Source organism: Manihot esculenta, chromosome 6 (genome assembly GCF_001659605.2).
Source record: "Manihot esculenta cultivar AM560-2 chromosome 6, M.esculenta_v8, whole genome shotgun sequence".
Classification (NCBI taxonomy): Eukaryota; Viridiplantae; Streptophyta; class Magnoliopsida; order Malpighiales; family Euphorbiaceae; genus Manihot; species Manihot esculenta.
In genome coordinates, this window is record NC_035166.2 from 19,775,977 (window position 1) to 19,803,393 (window position 27,417).

Sequence of the window (27,417 nt, forward strand, 5' to 3'; positions counted from 1 at the left end):
TATGAGAACTAAAAGTACAAATCTACCATGATAGATTGTAATAGAACAGTTTGTGTTAACAACTTCATAACTTATTGTGTAATTATTGAAATTAGATCTAAATTATATCAAATGAAAGTTGAGATAAAAGAGTTAATATTTTCATGAATTGAATAAATTTTGAATTTGTAGGTAAGATAATGTAAAGTGAATCTAAACTGGACACAGTGATAAAACATTCGGAACAGAGTGTATTAATTAAATCATAATTAATTATGTATTTAATGAAATTAGTTAAGACTAGTGACAAATAAATTTTAAGAAATATATTTAAAATTTTACTTATTATAATATCTAATTAACCACTTAAATAATTATAACAGTTATTATAACAATTAGTACTGCGAATTAGTGCCTTAATGTTTAATTCTGATTTCGGTTTCAGTTCTAAATCATACCAAAATCATAATACAAAACCTTAAAAATTAGCCAATTGTGCTCCTGAGCCTGAGGAAACTACTCGACTACATGATCCGTGCCTTAATGTTTAATTCTGATTTCGGTTTCAGTCTTGAACCATACCAGAATCGTAATACAAAGCCTTAAAAATTAGCCAATTGTGCTCCTGAGCCTGAGGAAACTACTCGACTACATGATCCGTGCCTTAACGTTTAATTTTGATTTCAGTTTCAGTTCTGAACCATACCAGAATCGTAATACAAAGCCTTAAAAATTAGCCAATTGTGCTCCTGAGCCTGAGGAAACTTCTCGACTACATAACCAGAGAGGGGGGAGAGAGTAAGGATGAGCATAAATCAAACCGGAGATTTAAAGAATAATTATCCTTCATTCCTTTTGATAGACAATTTACTATATACTCCAATTATATAGGGGCCATTCCTGTCCTCTAAATGCACTGACCAGGAAATTTGATGAATGTAAAAATTACGGTGACCGGCCTGTGAGCTTCACTATCCACGCGCCGCCCAAATAAAGACCGAGAAGAGGTGCAGCAAGAAGCACCTGAGTAAGAGGATCAGTTGATGGTGTGACCACAGCAGCTGCAACAACCGCCCCAACAACCACGTATCTCCAAATTGACAGCATTTGATCCCCTGTCACTAGACCAACTTGTCCAAGTAGAAATTGTATTACAGGAACCTGTAGCCCAATATTGAATTTTTAATCCATTATCAACAAGATCAAGCAAAAAAGTTTTCAAAGTTTCTAGCAGTTCCAACTGCAGAATTTTATCATCTATATTACAATGATCACAATGAAGAATATGGATTAGAGACAAACAGAGAAAGAAGAGAAGGGAAGGAGATTTACCTGAAAAGACAGACCTGTGCTGAACATTAGCACAAGCACGAACTCGAAGTACTGGTCAATAGACCATAAAGATTCCACAACCCCTTCTGCGTAACTAATGAAAAAATTTAAGGCTGCTGGAGTCAGAATCAAATAGGAGAAGACAATTCCAGCATAAAACAGTACTGAGGAGCCCAAGACAATTGGCCCCAAGAACCTTCTTTCTGCTCTCGTTAAACCTGGAAGAACAAAGGCTATAATCTCATAAAGAATAATTGGGCTTCCCAGAAGAAGGCCACAGTATCCTGATACCTGCAAGGCACCAAAGTTATTGTTACAATCAGCAATGGCTAGCTTAAGCCCAATTATAACCGAATGACTTCTTTCTGAATGGGGATACTGAAATGATATGAAAATTACCAAGGAGTGCCAAATATGTTGAAATATCAAGGCATCAGCTAGTCATAAAGACATAAATTTGGATATTGCAACCATTCATGCAAATAAGTTATATCACTGAATTTCAGATTACTGATGGACATCTTCACTCCTTCAGGTATTGTATAATTCCTTTCCCACCAAACGGATCACATTACACAGTGAAGCATGGCTTTCCAAGCAGTATGGAAGTGTGAATTTATCTCGAATATGAATTAGAAAGACATAGTAACCATGTATTCTGATTATATAAAAGTATAGAACTTGAAATTCCTGATCTATATAAATCCCTTACAGTAACACCACCATGAAATGACATATGCAAGGGAGTTATACTTATAACTCATCCCGGTGGGATGCTCTAAAGAGTGAAAGATTTATTTTTCAATAATTGGAGGTCTATTCTTAGAGGAGACTGAGGAAGAATAACTAATATATTCATTGTACACGGGATTGATAGGGTGTAATGGGTTGATGGGTTGATGACTTAAGCTTATAATTAATCATTATATGATGTCCGTGAATGTAGCCCTCTACTAAGATAGTGAACCATGTTAAAATTTTGTGTTTTAAGTTTATTATTTGTGGATGATTACCACAATAAAGGGTAATAGTAGCTCATTTTCATTTGCAAAGAACATGCATCGTGAGAAATCATCTTAAATATGACTAGTTAGCAGACTATAACTAGAGTAAACAGATACAAGCTCAAAGTTAATCCCTAATGTAACCCATTGTTATGGGAACTTGTCTACATCCCTCTCACTATTCTTACACTTATAACCACTCCCTCATGTATGTTTTTAATAATGTGGAAAAAGATTTATAATATTTGGATATTAATGCTGAGTTAGTTTCGAATAACTTTGAATGGTAGAAAGAATTCATATAGCCAATCCAATTAGTTTAAGATTAATGCTGGTTGTTTTGTTATTCTCTTTTTATATTCTTGCCATTTTCTTTTTCTAAACTTTCCATATTCTTCTATGTTCTCTTGATATTAATCTTGCATGCTTTGTATGGACTAGGGGTTACTTCACTACAGCAAAATGAGTATATCTCAACACAATTTTTCTGACACAATTGGGTGTTGATGTCATCAAAACAGAGTCATTACAAACAGGAAGGCAAAATTCAACTGAAGAAATAGAAAGCTGAACAAAAGAAACAGTAGTAATCCTATATTATTATGGAAAATATAGATCATGAAGTTCCTAATAATCCTTTGGATTTCAAAATTAGGTAGCTAATGGCCTAGTAGTTACAGTAATGTCCCTCAAGAAACCAGGAAGACTTGGTTCTTCAAATGCCTCAGGACATGGCCAAACAACGCAACATAAAACCTACCTCCCCATCTAGCCTGACACGAAAACCCATTTCCCTCTTCATTTTTCCCCTTCTTTTCTAATTTGGACAAGGAAGATTACATAATTGCAACTCACTAAAATTTTTAAAGTCAAGAAATATGTTGGTTCCAACTAACCTTCAACGTTGTAAAGAAAAACTCTCCTGGAGCTAGTTGCAGAAATCGCACACCTTGTGCTTTAACAGGAGCTTCAAGAACCATAATGAGTTCTTTCGAAAATGCAAAGCATCCCAATATGGCAGCTCCAACAGCCAAAACAGACACAAATATTCTCTGACGCAGTTCTTCAAGATGATCAAATATACTCATTTCTTTGTCATCGGGAAGGAGCTCTTTACTGGGATACAGGAAATCATAAACTGCTCTTCCTTCAGTATTTTGAGCAAAGTTTTCTTGTGAACTGTCAAGCATATCTGTGACTTCCATTTAAAGAAAAAACAACATACAAAATTGGGTCATTTCTTTATGATATCAGATACATTTGCAGATTGAAGAGAGCAGAATCTATTGTTTATCATGCAGAATTAAGTTTGTGATAAGAGTATTAACATTTCAGCATATTGCATTTCGCTTAGTCGAGTTATAATTCAACAAAAATATGTAAAGAAAAATCATTTTATCTTGCTCTCCTCAATTAAAAATCCCAACTTTTCCCCCAGCTGTAACCTTCAACACCCAAAGCGAGTTCCCATAGACCATAGTGCTAATATCATAACAAACATTCACCGTTAAATGTGTCTAGCGTCCATAAGCACAGTTGATTATCATCAATTAATATTAACCTTGAGTCAACAATCCACCAATTAATGCAAAAATAAGCGCAAAACAAAGTTTAGCTAAAAATTCTGAGTGCACAAAAGAAAAGATGGGGAGGGAGACAAATTATGATCTATCCTCTTACCAGGCCTATCTTCAAGAAGCGAGCCGATAGATCCACCGGTAGTAGAGCTAGTAGTAGGTAACTCCGTCTGCTTCTCGCTAATATCATCATTAACGGCAGCAAAACAGACGACTCTACTGAAACTTGTGGTGCTCCTCAAACCACCGAATCTCGGCCTCCCTCTCATCGAAGGCGAAGAAGAAGAAGGAGCAAGTTGTTGACGTTGGTTTCGAATAGAAAGGGAGTGCTTACAGAAGTAGCCATGGGAGTGCAAATGGTGGATGAGAGTGGTACTCGTGCTTCCCATATTTCGGCCTCCCTCTGTTATTATTTTGTTTTGATTTTTCTGTCCCAAAAACAACAACAATAAAAATAAAATAAATTGTGTGCCGTGGCTCTGTGGTAGGCCAATCCCAACGGTGGTGTGGCACTCATCGGGCCGCCGAGATTTTACCGCACATATGCGCATTCTAGCTACATGCATTAACCGTTAGGGCTTAACTCCTAGTAACATTTTTTTGACAATGCAAAGAGATTGCATTAAATTGGGCACAAATAGCTAGCTCCTCCACACTCATGAAGCACAAAACCAATCCAGGAAAGCCCAACTCAATTTTCATCCAATCCAAAGTCATCCCAGACGTCAAAAGCAATAACTGGGTGTTCACGAAGAATATCAAGAAATCCTAAGCCTACCACTGCCCGAAGAAAAGAGAAGAGTTTCTCTTAAAAATCACGCTGAGATTTTTTTATAACTTAATGTTCCGCGGCCGAATATGGGAGGTACAGCGGTTGATATTGATGATTTAAAATTTTTTTTAAAATATATTAAAAAAATTTTAAATTTATTTTATAAAGATTCTATTTTATTCTATTAAAAATTTCATTTTTGAGATTTTGAGATGCACATAGAGATTCTATTAAAAAGTCAGAATTTCGATGCTGAAATTTAATCCGCTTATTATAATTTATATATAAAAAAATTAATAATTTTAATAATATAATTTTTTACATATATTAACAAAGCAATTTTAAAAAGATAACAAAATTTATTATTTTAATTAATATATTTGGCTTACGTACTATATAATATTTATAAGATAATAAGAAAATATCTTTTCTCTTTCTCATCTCTCACTCAATTTCATTCTCTCTCATAAAATTATTCATATTCATATTATTGTTTTACTATACATATTATTTTATTTCTTAAATTAATATTAAATAATCTTCAATCATATGAAAATATTAAATTGTTTTTCTTAATAATGGGTGATAATAATCAATAATATTAAAACATTAATAATATTTAATAAAATGTAATTCAATGTGAAAAAATTGAAAAAATTTATAAAAATATTTCAAAAATTAATGAGTTATTGCCATTCAATTAACGTTTGATATTTATTTTTAATATTTAATTTATAAAAAAGAGATGAAACCAAAACAAATAAAATTATTAAAATAAAAATAATATAATATATTTTTTAATAAAAATAATATAACATGATTATGACTTACGAAAGCTCGAAATTTTATTTATTATTTTTACCATGAACACATTTGAATTTGCACATCTTGCCCTATTAGAAAGGAGGCCATAACATAACGGGCTGGGCTGACTTGAAGAGACCCAACCGACATTTTATCGGGCGGCTGACGGTACCCAGGCTAGGATCCTAACCCAAAGCAACTTCCGGGTTCGGGTCAGTAGTCCATGACTGGCTGCATGCTGCTGCTGCTTTTTTAGCTTCTCTGTGATCTGCGAAAATATCGACTGCGGCGAGCTATTAACACGACTGCCTGTTAAGCTTCGCCGCCACTACCCCATGTCATCGACTCTAAATCCCAAACCCACATGTCTCCTTTGCTGATACCGCTGCAATCATTGAGAGCTTTTCTCCTTGCTCCAGATGCTACAGAAACCCTGCACACGGCAGTTTCTTTAATCAATGACCCTCTGTGTGAGAGCTTCAAAAGCCTTAGCTATATCTTACCCTTTCACTCTCAAGGTACGTCTTCTCTTTCCGTTCTATGCTTTTCTCCGTGACTGCACCTATATTGCTTCCAAAAACACTGAATCATTCGCTGAAACTCATTTTAAAGACCTTATCTTTAATACCGTTCGAGATAAGCCCTGGGCCTTTTGCAATCAAAATTGGGTCTCTGATCAGTTTAACTCGGTAATTATTGACCCAGAGCTGCTTATTCGTGTGCTAAATGTGATGAGGGAAAAACCCAGAATTGCTTTGCGGTTTTTTAGATGGGTTCAGACCCAACCAGGGTTTAAGAGTTCTGAGTTTTGTTTTTGTGTGATGCTTGATATTTTGGTGGAGAATAGTTTGATGAGATCAGCTTATTGGGTGATGGAGAGCGTCATTAATATAGAAATGCACGGCATTGCGGATGTGTTGGTTGGTGGATACCTAAACTTTGAGGTCTCTATTAAGCTTCTCGATCTATTGTTGTGGATTTACACGAAGAAATTGATGATTGAGCAGTGTTTGCTAGTTTTTGATAAGATGGTGAGAAGTGGGTTGTTACCAGATGTGAAAAGTTGTAATAGGATTCTCAGGACACTTAGGGATAAAAATCTTTTACTTAAAGCTAGGGAAATTTACAGAATGATGGGTGAGTATGGCATTAAGCCGACTATTATTACATACAATACCATGCTGGGTTCCTTTTGTAAGGAAGGAGAAGTGCAGCAAGCAATAGACCTTTTATCACAGATGCAGAAGAAAGGGTGTTACCCAAATGATGTAACCTATAATATCTTGATAAACAGGTTGTCAAACAAAGGGCAATTACAGCAGGCTAAGGGATTGCTTGGAGAGATGTTGAACATGGGATTGGGAGTTTCAGCATACACTTATAACCCTTTGGTTTGTTGGTATTGCAAAAAAGGGTTTGTTGTGGAGGCATTAGCTCTTGTTGCAGAAATGGTAACTAGAGGAGTATCTCTTACAGTAGCAACTTATAACATCATTATATATGGTCTTTGCGAGGAGGGAAAAGTGAATGATGCTAGACAATGGTTTTCAGATATGTTGAAGGAGGACATGATGCCAGATATAATATCATATAATACTTTAATTTATGGGTATTGTAGGTTGGGGAACATAGGTGAGGCTTTTGTCTTGTTTGATGAGTTAAGATATCAGAATCTTAGTCCTACTATTGTCACATACAATACTCTCATAGATGGAGTTTGCAGATTGGAGGACTTGGAGACTGCACAGAAGCTCAAAATAGATATGATCAATTATGGGATTCTTCCTGATGTTTTTACTTACACTACTCTGGTAACTGGATCTTACATGATGGGCAATATGTTGATGGCTAAGGAATTTTTTGATGAGATGTTGCATTTGGGTTTCTCACCTGATAGAGTTGCATATACAGCTCGTATAGTAGGTGAATTGAAGCTTGGTCGCAAAACCAGTGCATTTAAATTGCAAGAAGAAATGCTGGCAAAAGGTTTTCCACCTGATGTTATCACCTATAATGTATTTGTGCACGGGCTTTGTAAATTGGGCAATTTGGAAGAAGCACGTGTATTGTTTCAAAAGATGATCAGCAATGGTCATGTTCCTGATCATGTAACATACACTAGCATCATACATGCTTACTTGGAGAGTGGGCATCTCAGGAAAGGCAGAGAGGTATTCTATGAGATGCTAAGCAAAGGCCAAACACCTACAGTTGTCACATACACTGTATTGATTCATGCACATGCACTGAATGGGAGGATAGAGCTGGCATTTATGTATTTTTCGGAGATGCTGGAGAAAGGTGTCATGCCAAATGTTATTACCTATAATGCCCTGATAAATGGTTTTTGCAAAGTGAGGAGAATGGATCAAGCTTACAAGTTTTTGTCAGAGATGGAAGAAAAAGGAGTTTTTCCTAATAAGTATACCTACACTATATTAATAGGTGAGAACTGCAATATTGGAAATTGGCAGGAGGCCTTGAGATTATATGCACAAATGCTAGATCGAAACATCCTGCCGGATTCTTGTACGCATGGTGCATTATTGAAGCATCTAAACAAAGACTATAAAGTGCAGGCAGCTCAGTACATTGAGTGTTTAATTCAAGGTAGTGATAAAACTCTTGATGCAAACACTTGAATCCGCCATTGTCAAAGGTCCACATTTCTTGGGTTGTTGGTGAGAAGGCAGCTTTCACAAGATGTTCATACACCTCTCGGTACATTCACTTATATGATTCATTAAGTAAGAATTTCTTCCTTTAGTTCATTTTACACATGATGCATTCATGCTTAATTTGCATTCTAATAGCCTTGTCATTGACTTTCATGTTACAGATGGATTATGGGTAGATTTGTTGATACCAGTATAGTGATTCAAGAGGTTGGAATCTGTAGCTACCTTTTAACTGGCTGTGACTGGTAAACTTAGATCCTTCAGCTCAGGTTATTACCTAATTGAGAGGTCAAATTGTGCTACAAGATTTGGCAACAGGTATACAGATAAATTCAGATATGTATCAAGTAGTTCTGAATAATTATTTCACGAAATATAACGCATTTGTTTATTCTTTTCAAAATTTTGAGGAAGGGAAAGGGAATGGGGACGTTGCTTCTTTTTGCATTACTTTTAGTAATATTATCTACCTTCAGGATTTTTTTTTGTGATTCATTTTCCCCAAGGACAATCTCCTATTTGATCCCTGCAGTTCCACTTTAAATTTTATAGTGGAGCACATAAAGCTTGTTCAGTTGTCCATATTCAGTTAATAGCATCTTGATTTCATGTAATCAATAAAAACGTTATTGGAGAGGGAAAAAGGGAAAAAATGTGAGCAAATGTATCTTCTATTGATCTATCCTAATGCCAATGTATTTATTGTCTGGGTTCTTTCTGTTTGTTTTGAATGTACTTTGCTTTTCTTTCAATTTCTCCCCTTCAATATCTTTATTTCCACTGTCTAAATGGTATGCCAGATATCATTTGTTATTATATTATTGGTCTAGAATGCCAGCATGCTAGCTTTTCTTCTAACAAAGGATTGCATGGCCTTGTCAACTAAACTGCATCATTTTGCAGATAGCTTTTCACTTTTTCGCAGGTGAAGGTATTATATACCATAGTACTTCTTAATGAACTTGTATCATAAGTTCATTATGGGCAGAAATTGAACAAGGTTTGATTGTCATTCATTAACATGTATAAATGATGGGCAGTTGACTCATCCCTGTTTCTGCTGAGAAGTGTTAACTGGTGTCCTAAACATGGAAAAAGTGGCAATGATTTTTGAAAAATTAAAACTGGTCTCTGTTCCAAATGGTTTAATGATATTGATTTTGTAATTTGGTTATAGAATTTAGTTTTAAGAACAACTTGATTGCTATCTGTAAGTCTTATACTTTGAAGATAAGCAAGCAGTGAAGATGTGGCTGTATTGTAATTGGAAGACTTTGTTATTCTAATTGTACAAGATGGATTTGGATTTTTTTTTTCTAGGTAGCACATCTTGCTGCAATACCTGAAAGCTGGTTAACCCGGGGTGTATATGAAATAATGATTTTTTGGGATAGGTAGATTCTTCGTGAAATCTCTGCTGAAAAATTCAAGGTTGTCAATCTCGTATGGAAGGTCTAGCAATTTGTGTAGGAAATGTTTCACTGCTGTTAGATGAAAAAATGGGGAAAAAAAGAGTAAAGACTAGATATGTATTTTAATGATAGTGTGTGACAATGTGTATATAGACTGGATTGTGTTGCAAATGCAAAGTATTACTCTATTGCAACACTCTGTTGAAAATGGCATTGGTGTCAGTATATGATTCTGAAAATATGCTTGTGTGCAGATCTCAAAGAGCATTCCAATGTGACATTTTTTCTGCATCTGTTATTTTTTCCCCCTATGTTATTGCCAAAATGAGGCATGTAATTTTCTCTGATTATTATTGATTTCTTAATTGTCCATTTGATGTCATTATCCTAAGATGAAGTACTATAGAGGATGATTTGTACCTCTTTTTTTATCACCTTCTTTTAATCTTTTTATCATGGTCTTTGTACTGATGGAGACAAAGTACAAAAGAACCTTGACATATTTATGTCTCACGTCTGTTGTTATTCTCAGTTTTATCTATCGTCTGATGGACACAAAGCAAGACGCTTCTCTCTCCATGTTTATGTTTATGGGACTTGAATCGCATTTTTGGTATGCATTTTTTCCCCCACTTTTATCATGGAAATAACATAGAGATGAAAGAGATTAGGTTTTGCTACAGTATTCCTGCAAACAGAGCCTTAAAACAGGTTTTAGCCCAGCAAAACTCTGTTCATTTGTGTTTGTATTGATGAACCATTCTGGTTTGCTTTTCAGGATTTTATGCTTAGCGTCTCTGAAAATTCATTATTTTTCATTAATCTATACCTTTCAAGGAAAGCTCCACTGGTTTCTTTTTTGGTATTCAACTAGTTTCGCAACATCTAGGAAGAAAACAATGCACTGTTCTTAGCATTTTCCATGTATGATTTTATCTCTTGGGTGAGTAACCCATGGCCGATGCTGCTGGAGAATGTTTCTTAATTCCCTTCTTGTTTAGCCTTTGAGTATTGTCTCCTCTCATTGTTCCTGGTGCCCTTTTTATTGGGCTGTTTGCAATGGCAAGAGATGTAGTAGTACAACTTTTTTTTTTCCCCTTTAAGTTCGTCCTTTCCTTATTTATTTTTGGTTTGAGCACTGGACTGACTCTAGTGGGAGAATGATTCTGGATCCAGTGTTTGGTGAGATGGTAAACTATCCATCTAACTATTATATGAAGACTCTTTCGGCTGTAATGCTGAAAATATGAAAGGAGGCTAAAGAAATAGTGGAGACGTAGAAGAATCCAATTATAGAACCGTAAATAACAAAGGCTTTGTGTAGGCTTGGCTTGACTGAAAGTAAAACATTGAAATTGTCGAATTCACACGAGCTTAGTTTTAAACTCAAGAAAGCTGATGTTACAAAAGGAAGTATTTGGGACTCTCTGTGTTGTCTTCTTATCACAGCCTAATTTTCATATTGATGTGCCCTTTTGTCTTCTTCACACAATTCCTCTTTACTTGCCATTGCTGAAGATGCTTTCCCTTTTGAAACCTCATTGCTCCAAAACATGTTCTTGTTGCTTGCTTATACGAATATTTTGATTTGCCCACATTTTTTTTTTCAACTAATACACATTAAAATTTACTACTGGTTTCTGTTGATTTGGCCGTATGAATATATGCCTTTATAAGAAATAATTCCAATAATTGTTTAAATTTCCTATATGGTCTCTGAAAATTATAGAGCAGATAAAATTGCAGTTTTGGTCCTACTCAACAAAAAAATTTACTACCCTCACCTGAAACTTCCATACTTGTGACTGGAAAGAGTACTTTCTGCAAACAAAAGCATAAAGTGATAGTTGAAAGTGAGAATCTTGTTAGAGAAGAAAGAGGGAAAGACATGAGAGTTTCAACTCTTCTACTTTCCAAACAACATAAAACAAAATTTTGGAGCATTCGGAAAATTGAACCCAAGTTCTAGGAGCTAATTCAGACTCAAATGGACTAGCTAATAAGATTTCTCTTTTTTAACACTGAAGAAATTGCCAAACCAGAAACCAGACCTTTTGGCTGTTTCTTGCACAGCGATCTTGTCTAAGAAAACATGAGCAAAAATTTCATGCACCAAGATTCATTTTTCTAGCAGACTCAAGCTTGTCTTTGATATATGCCCCTAAATTTCTCGCCTAGATTTAAACTTAGCCCTTGAATGGTCCGCCACCTTATGATATAAATCCATTTCCTTGCCCATTCCTCAGTTTCAAATTCTCCACATCTTCAATTAACAGAGAGAGAGAGAGAGAGAATGACTGCTTTGTGTTACAGAATCATCTTCCCAATCAGGTGCACGTCCAGTAATAATAATACCCGTGATCCTAATAAGCAGAAATTGCACAAAATTAAAATCAATGGGACCCCATCTGCTAGGCCTCATAAGATTGATTCACTCAGCCAAATTGCTGCAGGAGGAGCAGCAGCTTCAGTGGCTTTTGCTGCTAAGAATATCATTCGTCAAAACATTCCTACTAAGAAACAGAACATTGATGCTCATCGTCAAGGTTTCATCGTCGAACAAGGCGTTGGCTACAGACAGACGGTTGTTATAAGGTCCTATGAAGTTGGTCCTGATAAAACTGCTACACTTGAAAGCATCTTCTATCTTCTTCAGGTGAGAAACCCCACGAAATCTAATTAAACCTAACTAATTTGTTGAATATCCATCCATATTCTGCATGTGTATTTTTAAAGTATATGAACGTAGGAGACAGCATTGAACCATGTATGGTTGTCGGGACTTCTCAGCAATGGATTTGGAGCCACACATGGAATGGTGAGGAATAATCTCATCTGGGTTGTTTCAAAATTGCAAGTTCAAGTGGATCAATATCCAATCTGGTAAGTTCTGGCTCATCATCATCATCATCATCATCATTAACTATACTATTGATGAACAGTGTTAAACTTCTGTGAACTTCATGCAGGGGAGAGGTAGTGGAAATAGACACATGGGTGGGAGCATCAGGAAAGAATGGAATGCGACGAGATTGGCTCATCCGAAGCCAAGCAACAGGCCATGTCTTTGCACGGGCAACAAGGTCTGCGTTCCGTAAGAATTTTTCAACCGAAGTGTTTCTTCTAAATCATGCTTCTCCTTCTGATGATAATCAAACATGAAAAAAAAAACAGCACTTGGGTGATGATGAACGAGAAGACAAGGCGTCTTTCGAAGATGCCAGAGGAGGTAAGAACTGAGATTTCTCCTTGGTTTATAGAGAAACAAGCAATCAAAGAAGAAGTCCCTGAGAAAATTCCGAAGCTGGACGAGAAAGCTAGATACGACATCACTAACTTGAAGGTGAACCAATCAATTCAAACCAAACTGAAAACGTGAACACAAAAAAACAAAAAAAAAAAAAAAAAAAAGATTAATGCAAATTATTGTTGATCTTGTAGCCAAAGAGGAGTGATTTGGACATGAATCACCATGTCAACAATGTGAAGTACGTAAGATGGATGCTAGAGGTAATAATCAACACCATAAACAAAAGAAAAACTATAGTCATTCATAATTACTTGATGAATAATTATTAACTAATTAATCAAATGTACAGACAATCCCCGACCAGTTCTTGGAGTCCCATCAACTTTCTGGGATCATACTAGAATATAGAAGGGAATGTGGGAGTTCAGACATTGTTCAATCTCTGTGTGAGCCTGACGAAGATGGGATCATTAACACTGGTTTAAAACAAGCTAACGATGTCGTTCCTCTGCTTAATGGGTTCTCACTGGCATCTGAGATAATGGAAGGAAATGGACTTCTGGGATCGCTGGACAAGGCACCACTAAGATATACGCATCTTCTTCTGACCAAAGGAGATTCTCAAAATGAAGAGATTGTCAGAGGGAGAACAATATGGAAGAAAAAGCAGATAATTAAGCCATTTTTAACCTAGCAAAAGCTAATTTTGAGTAACAGAATAAGTATTTGTTTTCAAGTAGAAGGGATTTAGCGAACTGGGTCATCCTTGTTTGCACGTCTCCTCAAATCCACAAGAAATAATTTTTCAAGTTAAAAAATGGGGTACATAAGATTGAATTTGGGTTCTACTGTAAATGTACATCCTTTGATCCTCCCAAAGATTTTGGAACGTGCCCGTCTTGATTGATCGAGAGCTAAATGATTATTGGTGTCATGGAATAATCCATGACGTGATAGGGCTCAGAAGGCCACAGATTCTCTTGATTGTAATTAGTTGGGCACATAAAATGGTGTGATGATTCTCAAAAATGCCTTTTAGATTGTATCAATTATAAGAAATCATTGTGTGCGATTTTGTCTTTCTTTTTTGTCTTTAATCTTTTTTACCTGCAAAATTGTATGGCCGTCAAAATAGGGCAAAAGGCTCAGTAAACTTGATCCATAGAAAGCAACCAAAATCATCTTAGCCTGAAGTGGCCTAATCCCGCCCAACCTGGAAAACCACAAATTAAAAGACGCACCGCCTCAACGTTTTAGCTTGACCCACCGACCAGACCACCACATCAACTGCAAAATAGACGACACGCCTCCAAAAAAATACCAAAAGGCAATAAATAGAGAAAAATAAAGTATCAAATCATGATTGCAAAATCTCCAATCAAGAATAACAACAAACACAATTTCTAGTATACTCATTAATCGATCTCTGATCTCTTTACATCCTAAGAGAAGCTAAACATGATGCAACCTTGCCACTCATATCCTGAAGTTATTTTCATCATACACATGTAGTAAAGCTCCTATTGAGTCTAAGATTAAAACCCACTCTAAAATAAGCTCCAATCACAGAACGATCAGCAACATCTCCAACGGTAGAGCACCATCGAATCGCTGGCCACCAAGGGGAGAAGAAAATTCAAATCAAAACACCACATTCATAATTAAAATCCAAAGGTTCCTACAAGTGTATAAATCGTTAATAAGTAATATGAAAAAAATATTATTCCCACAAAAAATATATTGAGTATTAAATTTTGAATTATTTTAATTATTTAGACTATTAAAAAATAATTGTGGAATTAATAAATACTTATGAGAAAAGTGTTCCAAGATTAAGAGTTCAAGCTTTAATTGAAAATAGATCTTAAATGACATTCAATAAACTAAAAATCACTTATTTGAAAGAAATTCATTCTAAACCACTTTCAAATGCAGAGATTATATTTTCATCAAATCAATATATTTTCTCATGTTATTAAATTAATTAGAATTCATTCAGTTATTTAATTAACAATTAAAATTCTTTAGAAAATTAAAATATATTTCTCGATCTGAAATCTTAGGTTGAATTTACACTTTTTATATTAATCTTCACCTTTTCAGGTATTTAATTAATATTTTCAATTAAAGAAAGTGGATAATAACAAAAAATGAGCATTAATTACATAAAATTGAATCATATAATGTAACTTCTAAATATATTGAATAAGAATAATTAAATATCCATAGTGATACTTTTTTAATCCTAATTTTTTTTATTGTATTAATAAAATTTTATCAAATAAAGAGAGATATCATACCAAACAGAGATACGATTATATATAATAGATTCTCAAACCAAAGTATTAGTAGTTATAGTAGGATTGTGACGAATCCATTTAACACAAATATCAGTTCTAGAGTCTAAGAAAGATTTACAATCATTTAAAAACAAACTCTTGCATATAAGATAATTTGGCAAATATGTTCTCCTTCTTTCTCGTCTCTTAAGTATATATCATTAAAGTCTCCCGAACAAAATCACGGAAAAGAGCTTTTACGAAATAAAACTCGAATAAGCTTTCAAAACTAACGTCGTCGTTACGATTCCAAAAATCCATAATAACCAGTAAACCTCCATTGAAGATTACCCTTCCAAAACAACCGAATCAATAAAATTCGAAGAAAAGCTAACCCCAGAAATAGACACGTGACTCTTTCACATTAACAAAAGGCCACCTCCCAATCCTTGTCTATTGCAACCATCAAAATGTAAAAAATTACGAAAAAATTCTATACGATAACTAAGAGTTTTTGTTTCCATCAAAAATAAAATGTCTGACTTGTAACTAGTAACTAAATCCTTCAATGCATTAACTGTCCGAGAATTGTCGAGTCCTCGATAGTTCCAACACAGGACGATCATTGCTTTCGACTATCCCGACTCTTGACAGGAGGAGCCGCTTCACTGTTTCCTGTCAAATTAACAATCGCATGAGTGTTGTTAGAGGCATTCTGTTGAGAGGAAGGAAAACCTGTAACAACGTTATGTTTAGTGTTTCTTGACCTTTTTTTAGCATCATCATTTATTCGGCCTGCACCCTCCTCGTCAAGTTCAAAATCCCCAACCAATTTAGCCAACATCTCATTATAATAGGAAAGTCTTTAATTAGAATCCAAAAATCAGAATGAGTTAGAGGGATATGTAGAGAGTTTTCATTACCTTGTATCTCCTTCCAAATAAGGAGAAATTAATTGTACAACCAAGAGCCCCATTCACTATATTTTCAAAATCAACATTATTAAAAAACCGAAATAAATATCTTTTTAAATCTAATTCCATAATAGATATCTCTCTAAAGGATGCCATAAATTTAAAAAAAAAATCTGCATATCCTAAAAATTGATTGGATTATATGCGAGAAATATCTCCAGCAGGACAACAACACCTATATTAAAGAGATTTATTCACTCATATTTGAAATTACTTTTATGCACCTGGTTCCATCTAATCAATTTAACACGGAATAATCTTAAGTTTATGCGCCTGATTTCATCTAATCAATTTAACACAATAATCTAAATAGTATGGAGTTACCCCGTATAATCTCCATCATTCCGTGTAAACTTCTGAACACTCTGTTTCCAACTAACACAACCTTGTTCTCTTGCTTCGCTCGCTCTTCGCTGAATTCAAAATTCATGTGCGCATTTGTCAACACTAGGAAAATTTTTACACGCATAACTAATAAAAATTTAACATTTCTTATTATCATCATGTAATGGAAGACCTTTTTTTCTTTTTTTTTGAGAAATGGAAAAATGAAGTGTTGATAAATAACGACAAATGCTAAAGACAAAGTAGGGTATATTTGCCGATTTGCTAACTGCGGGACATTACAACTAGCAAATTGGCAACTCATGAGTCCATGTTAGAAGCATTTCCGAATACCCATGAAGAAAAAAGTTTAAAATTCTCTAATGATGAAACTGTGATCCACTAACCAAAGAGACCAAGTATTTACAATTCTGTGAATTGGGTATTTACACATTGATGGATACCCACAAGTTCATGAAGAAATCAAAGAATAGTGTACCATGTTACAACATAATCACTGCATCTTTCTCCCCAGACTTCTATGAAGTTGCCATGACCAAACAATCAGAAATATTAGAAGGGCTACCCCAATTGATGACCAGAAGATAACCAACCAAACAGGCATAGAATTAGGGTATAGACCTGGTGGGAAAATAACATAAAAATGATTGGACACCAGAATAATTTTGCAAAATATTGCAGTCCAAGGGAAAAAACATATATAATAAAGATGTAAAGATGACAGAAGAATGTAGCTTACCATGTCCAAACTTGATGCAAATGAGAAGTTCAATGATGCATATGGCAAGCGAAAGCCAACAAAAAGCTCCAACCTTCTTCACTGGTTTCCTAAGAATTTGACAAAGTAAAACGAGCAGCAGCAGCATCAAAATTAGTTTAGCCACCAATGATCAAAACAATCAATGCACATTCAGTTCAGCTAAACAAAATTTTGAGGGAGTACCGGTCTTGGAGATATGAATTGTACTCACGAATCGTCGGTATGGCAATTAGCCACCACAAGATCAACCTATACACAATCATAGGGTTTCGAGGTGGAACCCAAAGACAAAACTTAAGAAAGAATGTGTTAAGTTCCACTGTCAGGAACACCATGCAGAGGCTGAGAACTTGTATAAAACGCCAAGGACCAAGCAAGGGATGCCACTCATCTTTATCCCACTGTGCTGGTGTAAATTGACCTAGTGTTCGTTTGACCTGAGCAACGAGCAAGCAGTATACAGCAGTTTAAAATATGCACCAACGTTTCACTGAAGCCTAGACAGAAGTTCCATAACATGGCTAACACTGAACTTAATGTGAAGGTTTTATTTCCCAAAACTAAAAATAAAAGCATCAAACTTCCAGTGATTGGAAGCATGAGCGTACAGATGGTGTTTGGGTAAAAATAAAATCCAAAAACATTTAGGAAAGATCAAGGCAAACATCATATTAGAAGTTCAAAACATGCCTTGCCCATGATATTTGGTTGACGACTTATACCAACCCACTCATATGTTTTTCCATCAAAGTACCTAACCGATAGCATTCCTGCCCAAATACCTGTCAAATAAACCAGAGAAATTCTCACACTTAGCTGCAAGAATAAAATTTGATAGGTAATCAATTTTAGAAATCTAATATACAAATCATTATATTCACTTTAGTAGCACAATTAGCATTTGAAAATAAGCCTACTCACACCAGCTTAAATTAATAATGGCACCCCGATCCATATTCACTATTCAGTTTAGAATATGATTAGAAGCGTTTATTATTTGAATACAATTTTGATAACTGTAATCTCCTCAAATGCAACAAAACCCTAAAAAAACAGAATGGATGTTTGAGGAATCATTAACAAGCCAACCAGGCAATCCTAATTGAAAGATGAAACTTTTCTTGAATAAGGGAGGCAAATATAGAAAAGATAGAAACTAAAGAGCGTAACTACGTATTGCTACCACTCTAGCAATAACATCTTTTAGTCATTCAATAAAACCTTCAATGTTTTTCATATACTGTTACTCCCTCAACTTTGAGGATAATTTCATCCATCATTGAACATTAATTTCTTCCAATTTCATAGATTAGAATCAGTTTCATACACCATCTTGGCTAAAGTTACTAAGAAATCTGAGCTTAATGTCACATGAACAACCACACCTTCTTAAATGGCAGGGTCCACTCCCTAAGCATGGCTACCACATAATTGAAGTGAGGTTGCTTACTGAAGTCTAAACATATCAAAGATAATAGCTAAAGTGAAGAATGGTGCATCCTACTACTGCCCTTCCTTCCTCATATGGTAGTAACAACTAAGAGACTAGCATAGAGGCTTATCGTTGGCTGGCTGCTAAGGTGTTGGATTTAGAGACCATGATTTATCTCACTTAAAATTCCTAAGGTATTTCAGAAAGGGGAAAAAAGTTCTCCCTAGCCAAATCAATGACACTGCATCAATTTTCTGAATTGCTTTACAGGTGCCTTTGGGAGCATAAAGTAAATGTAAGTAAAATATCATTGGTCCAAAATTACTGATTAACTTGCTTCAGAGTTCAGATTGATTCCCACTCCAAACTAGAATTGCCTTATAATTGAAAACATTTTAGGAAAGGCCCTACTGGAGGATGTTAACTTCTAATACTCATAGGTCGAAACTTCCATATATTTTACTTAATATAGAATTAGTTAATAAATGAAAAATGCAACCTAAGATTACATCCTGAAAGTTGCAAAAAGCAATTACATCAGCAGAAGCTTAAGAAATCTAACCAAACCAATTGCATATCAAAATATCAAGAACGATACTGTCCCACCAGCACTCGTTGAAGTTTGGCAGCATGTGGCGGAAGGTGAACTGAAAACACCAGAAACTTAAATTAGCTTGTGTTTATAGAGAGCTTATGCTCTAAGAACCAATGAAAGGCATTGACGACTTAACTGACCTCCAGCAACTCAAATCCAATAGATAATACCCAAAGAAGTGGCTGATTACGTATTAATATAGCCTTGCCCCACCATCCAAATATATGAGCTAGAACAAACTCATCAAAAAGGGTATCCTAAAAAAAGAATCAACATATCAAATATTGTAACATCCAAAAATCATAACAATAGCAAACAGGAAAAAAGAGTATTAAAAAGAAGACATGAAAATGAGGAATATGATGTGATAAGAAGAATTCATACATAAACATTCTTAAACCTGCTTGTAGGATTCCCAGGCGTATAAATGCGACAGTCTGCAGCATATGATCTTTCAGGAAGTTCTGCATGGAGATATAAAAACAATGACCAAGACTGGTGGAGACGCACTATGCAGTCATCAAATCCCACATAAGAACGAGAAGTTTGATAATTGGAAGACTGTCGAATAAAAAATGTAACATTTTAAAGCATTACCAACTCCAAGGTCAGGGTGGAGAAACTTCATGAACTGCCGAGCATCATCACGCTTCTGAAAAGAGAAACTTAAATCCATAATCAACACTAATTTTTCTCACTAAAAAGAAAAGGGAAGGAAGAAGAGAAGTAGAGAACATTCAACAGTTCTCAAAATTGTAATCCATAAGAGAATAATAATATCCCATTGCTCAATTTTTATGCAAATTTCCCAAATTTGGAAATTTCATCTTAAAGTCCTCTTGAAAAGGGTGGTAAATTTTCAACTTATAGCACTAAAAATGGCATATGAAACCTAAAGAATTACATGGACAGTTAAAATGACCTTTCAATGGAAGGGGTAAAAACAAGTAAAGCAACAGTGGGGTGGGTTGAAGCGGTAGAGGTGAATACAAGCTCATAAACAGATAGATTTTGAAAGAAGGCAAAAAAAAAAAATACAACGTGCAAAATGGTTATTAGCATAGAGGCAGAAATTGGATATATCAAAGAAAAGTATCCAAGTACAATGACATGGCATGAAAAAGGAAGGGTGGAGGAATGGAGAACCCAACCTGGAAAAGCAAAAACGTGAGGGCAACAAGATAAACTACAGCCATTCCATGAACTAAGCGCCAAATTGCCGGATGGGGCCTAATAAGAACCCTATCAGAAAACATGAACATATGTTAAAATCTCGAAACAGTTAGACAGAAATTACATTTACATCATCAAAAAAAATCTATAAAAAAAAAAAATATCAGTGCATCACAACACAATTATAAGACGATAATATTTGTGATCTGAATCATCTTATTCAATCTCTAGACACTGTGGTGACTTCAACTCTATTATCAGTAATCACAATATTGCAAAATGTGTATTTCTGTTTGCAGTGGGTATAAAGAAGGAGCAGTCAGTCTAACCCCTCACCCTCTACTAGCTCAAAAAGGAATTCTACCATGCATTGAAAGCTTCACTGCACTATTTAGTGCCCAAGCTGACAAATTACAAATAGACAGAGGTTTGCGCCCCATATCTATTTTAGTAATTCCTTATATCATGTCATTTTCACGCACCCTCAGACACAAATCAACTATCCAATCCAGATTTTAATGCTTTCAAATCATACTGCTATAAAATATATATATATATATCTTAGATATGCTCAATAGTTCAAGACTCCATTTGCAAAAGATTAATACACAAACAAATCCTTCCAGCAACTTACGTTGAAGGTGCCTGTAGCAAGCAATAAGTGAGAAAAACTGCAATCATTGCCCATATACCCCTACAAGGAACAGTGTAAAGAAGCATTGATCATAATTTACAGGGCACTAAATCAAACACGATTTCCACTACACACACAAACCAACCTTTTGACAGATGTAACCATGTCACCAGAAGCACTGCTTTCAGGATCCAGGACTCCACTTGCCCAACTGGAAACACAATTAATGAAAATTTATTAAAGAATTTTAGTATCTACTATATCCCCCATACAGACAACATCCAACCATCAAACAAGCATTTTAACAATTTTCAATACATCAAGCAAGATCACACACAAGTTGAGATTAGGGAGGTAAAAGCATTTCAAGAAGCCAGTGTACAATATTTGGAGCATCTACAAGCAGATATCAGATATTTGTTCACTTGATGTCAAATGAAAGAAGACAAAACATTAATACAAGGATTATGAGCTTTGTGTCGACGATATGGCATCATTTGCGGTGCATATTGTCCTTGCTAGTAATAACAAAGGAGTAAGTACAAAATTTTACGTTCAGATTCTACAATGACACCATCATATGAAAACTAAAAACTGCTACATCCAAACAGAAAGATAACAGAAAATCAAAACCATGCGGAAACAATTTTAAAAGAAAAAAATAATAATAAGAAACATACACTCTCAGATAAACACAAAACCCTAGAATTATAATTAGATAAATTACTATATGTATTGGCCTCTCTCTAATAAGGGGAAAAGTTTATTAGTTAGTCTAATAACTGCTTTAAAGAAAATATAATCAAGTGCCCCAATAAATAACTGGAGGTTAATAAAAACATTCATGAAGACCAAATATTCCATAGGAAAATCATTACAAGGAGAAAAATTATTCTAACTGAGCAATAAAAATTTAAAAAAGCAAATATCCATAATTTGCCATCCAATATAGCAAGTCTTAATTGATTGTATGTAGAAAAGATGGTCATCTGACAACAATTAAGAGACAAACAACAGAACTTGCTTACTGACAAGGGTACTCACATAAGTAAGCAGGCACCGATAAGTAATAGAGAAATAGTACGAGGCTTGTACGCCCATGCAGTCCATGGATCTACATCACCAAAACTAGGCATAGTCGTATCACCATTTTGGTGAACAAGATGCTCTTTTCTTCTCATTCTTCTGTGACCATTTGGCTCCATAGTCTCCCTTGCCTAGAGACTGCAACTTGCTCACTGAAAACCATAAATATAGTGAGAGCCAGTTATGTCCTATCTTGTGAAAAGAACTTCCAAACTTTCTATTTGACACCTAAAAGATAAAGAAATTATGTAACAGAATAAAAAAGAAATAAGAATATGATTCACATGCCATGAGAATATAGATTTTTCAAAGATCTATCCTGCACAGTATTAGGGATCGAAAACAACATTTCTTAGTCAAAGATATTATTCTTTGGATGAACAAGGGCAATCATAAAGAGGCAATTTTTACAATAGTTAATTTTTTCCTAGTATGTTTCTCCAAATCTCACACAAAAGAAAGTAAGCAACACACATAAACTACATAAGATCGATGTTATGCATTGGAACTACTACACATCAAAAATTTGGAACATCTAAACAAAGTAAATAAATTTAACAAGTCTCGCAGCACCTTCAATTCAACAAAAGTCATTCATCCACCATATATTAGATTTCAGGAAACGAATGGACTCGCATAGCTTTGTTTTCACAGAAGTTTGACAGTACCGTTGCTTGAATAAAATATTTTGTAAGCGTCAGTCTGAAATTTCCTAGACACCATAATTTCAGAAGCAAACATAAAGCATAGTCTTAAACAATAGCTGACGTTCACCTTCATCACAACAAATAGAACCAATACATAGAGAAAACAAACCGTTAATTAAATAAAAATGGGCTCCATAAAATCCCATTGTTAAAGTCATACAACTACTACTTGCATGGTTATACCTCCAATTTTATCTCTAGGCCCCATCCTATGTTCTGTATGATGGCTTTGTTCCTTGGAATGCTATCAATGCCACCCCACAGTGACATCAATAGTTCAATACCAATGGGACTACCAAAAGTGACCTCCATGATTTGATTCAAGGAGCAAAATATACTGAACATATGGTACAAGAATCAGGAACACTCCAATAAATGTAGTAAACCAAAATACCAAACACCTCATCCTACTTAAAGTTATATGGTCCCCACAAATTATGTTGTTGTATATGATGTTACCACCTTGTCATATAAGTTCTCACCAGAAAGACATCTCATTTCACAACTACCAAACATTTTCTGGAAATAAAGCAACCCCAAGCTGTAGGTTGATTTGCTATAGAACAACTTTCCAGCTGGTTGATATGCTATTTTTTCGGCTTTCAATATGAATACTGGTATTTTTCTTGTCTTTCAAGAATAATACATTTACAAGATATGCTTCAACAAATTTAGAGACCAATTAAATTTCAATGTATAATTCAACACACTGAGCCAAATCGTTTACTAACATAATCGCAAAGAACTGAAACCTCATCAAGCTTACAAGGATAGCATGTATTTAATGCAGGCGTACAATTAAAGACTTAGAATTGGGCATCCAATAAACAAGAGTAATGGCTTATCAAACTTGAAATCACCCCACTCAAATCTCAATTCTAAGTCAACACGTTACCCTTCCACATAACACATAAAATAAAACCCACTATACACAAGCAGATTACACGTAAAAAATAGAAGTAATAATAAATATCCGCACTACTGCGAAAACAAAGAAACACGAAAACGAGCTAGCTGCCTTTCTGATCATGTTGCTCCCAAATACTGAACGTTGTAGAACTTGATAGAAAACAATAACTCTTAGGGACTCCTTTACAGTTAAAAAAAAATCAAAAAGAGGCTTCTAAGAAATACAACTAACAGTGATAACAAACTAATGCAGAAATGAACAACGAACAGCAACAATGATGAAAACCAGTAAAACCCAACAAAATTTCGAGGCTTTAGAACTCATATCCACTATAAAACCTACAACCTCACAAGGTTATTCAAAAATAACATCTGCGAATCCAAAAATGAAATCAAATTGAAAAAAGAAACCAAAATTAAACAATTGCATGCAACAAAACGGGCTATAAAAGGAAAAAGAAAACCGCCCAAATAGAAACAAAAACGAGAAGCAGCAAAGCAAAACAGTGGTTTTAAGTAATTGGAAGCAAATAGAATTCGGATAAAAAAACTAAAATGGGAAAATCAAAAACAAATTAATAAAACAGAAAACAATACTTACAGTATAGCAGATGTTACAGCTGATTCAGAAACGGGACGTATCACATATACATACGTGTATAAGAATTATACATATCCTACGGTCATCTATTTTCACAGAAAAAAAAAAGTAACATAAAGAACGGTTGCTTCGAAGAGGCAAGGCGTTATATGTAGCAGTTACGTAACTTAACGATAGGCTGACAACGAGGAGGGGGGTCCTAACCGTAGGATTTGGAGGTGGGAGAGGAGAAGACGACAGTGGTGGTCCGATCGAGAGAGAAGTGAGAATCGAAATCAAAGAAAGAAAAAGCAATCCGAACCAGTAAAGCAGAGGAAAAAGGAGGAGAGTGAAGTAATGGAAAGAGAGGCGTCGAAAAGGGGGATGTTTATATAGAGAAGCGTGAGAGGGAAGTGTTTGTTTGCAGAGAAAAAGGGAAATCTGAATCTGATAAGAGTAGAAAAATGCGTAATCAGAGAGAGAGAGAAGGGTTTAATGGTAATATTTCAGGGTGTTGCAGAGCGGCGAAAAGGTTAATAAAGAAGATGATGATGAGGACCACGATGACGATGAGAGAGAGAAAGAGAGAGAGTGTACGACGGTCAAAGAGAGATTTGACGGTGTGTTTAGATTTGCTTCTCTCTCTCTCCCCCGTGCGAACTTTGAGAGCGGATGGGGAATTTTTATGAGAAAATTACTCTTTAATACATGATAAAATTAATTAATCAATCTTTATATTTTAAAAAGTACACTCTTTCTATCCAATAATTTTTATAAATTTTACTCTTCTCCGCATCTTAAAAAATATAATTTTTTTAATTATATCAATTTAAAAAATATTAAATTATATTAAATATTAAGATATATTTTAATAATTAATAAAAATTATTTTAAAAATAAAATAAAATTATATATTAATTATTATTTAAATGGATAATAATTCTAATAAAAATATAAATAAAAATTATATAACGGAGTGAATATTAAATAATTTTTATTAATTTATTAATTTTTCATTATCAGTATTATTTAAAATTTTAATATTTTAATATCGAATAAAATATTTTTAACCGAGTAAAATAAAAGTTTTAAACACTACCTCTAGGAAAAAAAATAATTAATTTCACTATAAAAATATTTTTCTTTGTTTTAAATTCCTATGGTACTCTTCGCATACCTTTCATAATTGGCAAGGCTAATTTGCTTTTTCTTAAAATAAATATTATCATTATTTTTCACAATGATCAATAATTTTAAATTTATTAATTTGAAAATATTTTTATTTCAAATTAAATATATCATACAAGAAACGCTAGGTAATGTATTGATTTGACATTTTTTTCCTTTATTTGATTTATATCGTTTTTTTAGATTTTAGTGTTAATAATATTTTTATTATATTTAAAATAAAATATTAATCATAAATAGCATAGTGAATAAGTCCATTTAACATTTTGATAGTGTTTTATATTTAAAATCTGTACAATATATTTTATACGAAAATACATTTAATAGTAAAAAACTAATATTTATCTTAAATTCATAATTTATAATTTAATTAATTTTAAATAAATTTCAATGTAAAAAATTATTTTAATAATTATAAACTAGTTGATAATTTATCTTACGAGGTTTATTTTTTAGTCATAGAGTCTAACGCGAGCAGTATTTAATTCAAATTAAAAAATTAATTGAATCAAATTAATTTAAAAATTCAGTTGGAGTTTTATTTCAATTCAATTTAATTTTTAATTTTAAAAATTTTAATTATTTTAATTTAATTTTAATAAAAAAATTAAAAAAATAGAATTTAGTTTATTAGTCATAACCGTATATTATTTTCAATAATATCGAGAAATTATATGCTATTAAGATTAAATATTTGAATTAAATTTTAAAATATTAAAAATAAAATATAAAAAAATTATTAAAAAATTAAATTGATTAAATTAAATTGAATCGGATCAAATCAATTTAATTTAGTTCTTAATTAAAATAGATTTAATTTTTATAAATACTAAAATTTTAATTTTTAATTTATTCGATGCGATTCGATTTTAAATCAAATCGATGGAGTCTATGACCTAACTAAGTAACAATGCTTAACAAATTTGATATATATATTAACAATGACCCTCCAAAATTAAAGTTTTGCATAAATTTATTTTAAATTTGTTGAAATAAAAGAATATATATCAAATTTATACAAATAGAAAAAAGTTATGAGATGGGTTTGGTGGGCTCTTTGAGTGAAGGGCATTTAAAACAAAGTGTGAGAATAAAGGGGAAAACGGAGAGGTGGAGATGGAGTGGCAGTACAGTTGTGAGAGTCCGCATTGGAACTCTTCATTACGAAATCAAGGGCTTAAAAGGGACAATTCGAAAGGGATAGTCTGTGTGTGAGGGACAGACAGAAGAGAAGAGAATATGAGTTTCAGAGTGACTTAATACCCACATTTTTTTTCTCTCTTTATATATATATTTTCTAAATTTATTTTAATTTTAAAATCACTTATTAAAATATTTATATATTTTATAATATTAAATAATATATATAATTAAAATTATATGAATTAAATAAGCAATAAATAATTTTAATTTTAAAATCACTTGTTAAATTAAAACTTTCAATAATTAATTTAAATGAATTAGAAAAAATAAATTTATTTATTTATTTATCAGCAATAAATAAATTAGGAATTTTAATTTTTTAAGAAATCAAAGAATTTAATTAAATAAAAAGAATTTTAAAATTTGAAGTTTTTTAGTTGCCAAAATTAACTGGTGACAACAAGTGGTCCAGATTAGGGAAATTAAAAAAAGAATCCAAACAAAGACACACACGTGAAGACAAATTTGGTCAACCCAACAATCTCATCTTCTAACTCATCAATCCACGTAACCTGCAAACTATTAATTCTATCATTTTTTTTATTATATCATTCCAATTAAAATTAAAATATTTTTTATACAGTTCTTCATCAAACTTTATAAAAAGACAATTTTTTTTCTCATTTTCTAATATACCCATATTTTCAAAAATATAAATTATATATCTTTAATATATATAAAAATAATAATAAATTTATTTTGATGAGTAAATTTTTAAATACATATTTTATATTTATTTTAAAT

General features: G+C 33.5%; 3 protein-coding genes across 17 annotated transcripts; 1 reads left to right on the forward strand and 2 right to left on the reverse strand.

The window, feature by feature from the left end:
- Positions 1 to 687: 687 nt before the first annotated feature.
- Positions 688 to 4,634, reverse strand: LOC110616508 (sec-independent protein translocase protein TATC, chloroplastic). Of its 2 annotated transcripts, none has more exons than XM_021758886.2 (4): positions 3,996 to 4,634; positions 3,212 to 3,513; positions 1,312 to 1,602; positions 688 to 1,140 (listed from the first exon to the last, which is right to left on the reverse strand). In XM_021758886.2, exons 1-4 carry the CDS (start codon positions 4,456 to 4,458, stop codon positions 925 to 927), a joined length of 1,272 nt encoding a protein of 423 aa, XP_021614578.1. In that variant the 5' UTR covers positions 4,459 to 4,634; the 3' UTR covers positions 688 to 924. The 2 variants fall into 2 exon arrangements, with proteins under 2 accessions (XP_021614578.1, XP_021614579.1); XM_021758887.2 differs by having other exon boundaries at positions 3,212 to 3,507; positions 3,996 to 4,627.
- Positions 4,635 to 5,662: 1,028 nt separating this feature from the next.
- LOC110617664 (palmitoyl-acyl carrier protein thioesterase, chloroplastic) lies at positions 5,663 to 14,483 on the forward strand. 3 transcript variants are annotated; one of them, XM_021760609.2, is made up of 7 exons: positions 8,310 to 8,464; positions 10,091 to 12,214; positions 12,308 to 12,441; positions 12,528 to 12,641; positions 12,733 to 12,901; positions 13,000 to 13,068; positions 13,158 to 14,483. In XM_021760609.2, exons 2-7 carry the CDS (start codon positions 11,852 to 11,854, stop codon positions 13,500 to 13,502), a joined length of 1,194 nt encoding a protein of 397 aa, XP_021616301.1. In that variant the 5' UTR covers positions 8,310 to 8,464; positions 10,091 to 11,851; the 3' UTR covers positions 13,503 to 14,483. The 3 variants fall into 3 exon arrangements, 1 of the variants encoding a protein (XP_021616301.1); XR_002488415.2 differs by lacking the exons at positions 12,308 to 12,441; positions 12,528 to 12,641; positions 12,733 to 12,901; positions 13,000 to 13,068; positions 13,158 to 14,483 and adding an exon at positions 5,663 to 8,215 and having other exon boundaries at positions 8,308 to 8,464; positions 10,091 to 11,165; XR_002488414.2 differs by lacking the exons at positions 10,091 to 12,214; positions 12,308 to 12,441; positions 12,528 to 12,641; ... (1 more) ...; positions 13,000 to 13,068; positions 13,158 to 14,483 and adding exons at positions 5,663 to 8,215; positions 9,467 to 9,750 and having other exon boundaries at positions 8,308 to 8,464.
- Positions 14,484 to 15,231: 748 nt separating this feature from the next.
- LOC110617268 (CDP-diacylglycerol--serine O-phosphatidyltransferase 1) lies at positions 15,232 to 24,883 on the reverse strand. 12 transcript variants are annotated; one of them, XR_006350998.1, is made up of 16 exons: positions 24,304 to 24,877; positions 22,045 to 22,238; positions 21,146 to 21,211; positions 21,001 to 21,060; positions 20,345 to 20,435; positions 19,791 to 19,845; positions 19,578 to 19,657; positions 19,334 to 19,450; positions 19,161 to 19,245; positions 17,857 to 17,948; positions 17,350 to 17,603; positions 17,146 to 17,234; positions 16,885 to 17,027; positions 16,386 to 16,474; positions 15,855 to 15,944; positions 15,232 to 15,762 (listed from the first exon to the last, which is right to left on the reverse strand). XR_006350998.1 is itself a non-coding variant. In XM_043957446.1 (13 exons), the coding sequence occupies exons 2-13, from the start codon at positions 22,203 to 22,205 to the stop codon at positions 16,900 to 16,902; spliced, it is 1,278 nt and encodes a 425-aa protein (XP_043813381.1). In that variant the 5' UTR covers positions 22,206 to 22,238; positions 24,304 to 24,877; the 3' UTR covers positions 16,770 to 16,899. The 12 variants fall into 12 exon arrangements, 4 of the variants coding, with proteins under 4 accessions (XP_043813381.1, XP_043813383.1, XP_043813382.1 ...); XR_006351003.1 differs by lacking the exon at positions 16,885 to 17,027 and adding an exon at positions 16,011 to 16,066 and having other exon boundaries at positions 15,232 to 15,944; positions 24,304 to 24,883; XR_006351001.1 differs by lacking the exon at positions 15,855 to 15,944.
- Positions 24,884 to 27,417: the final 2,534 nt, after the last annotated feature.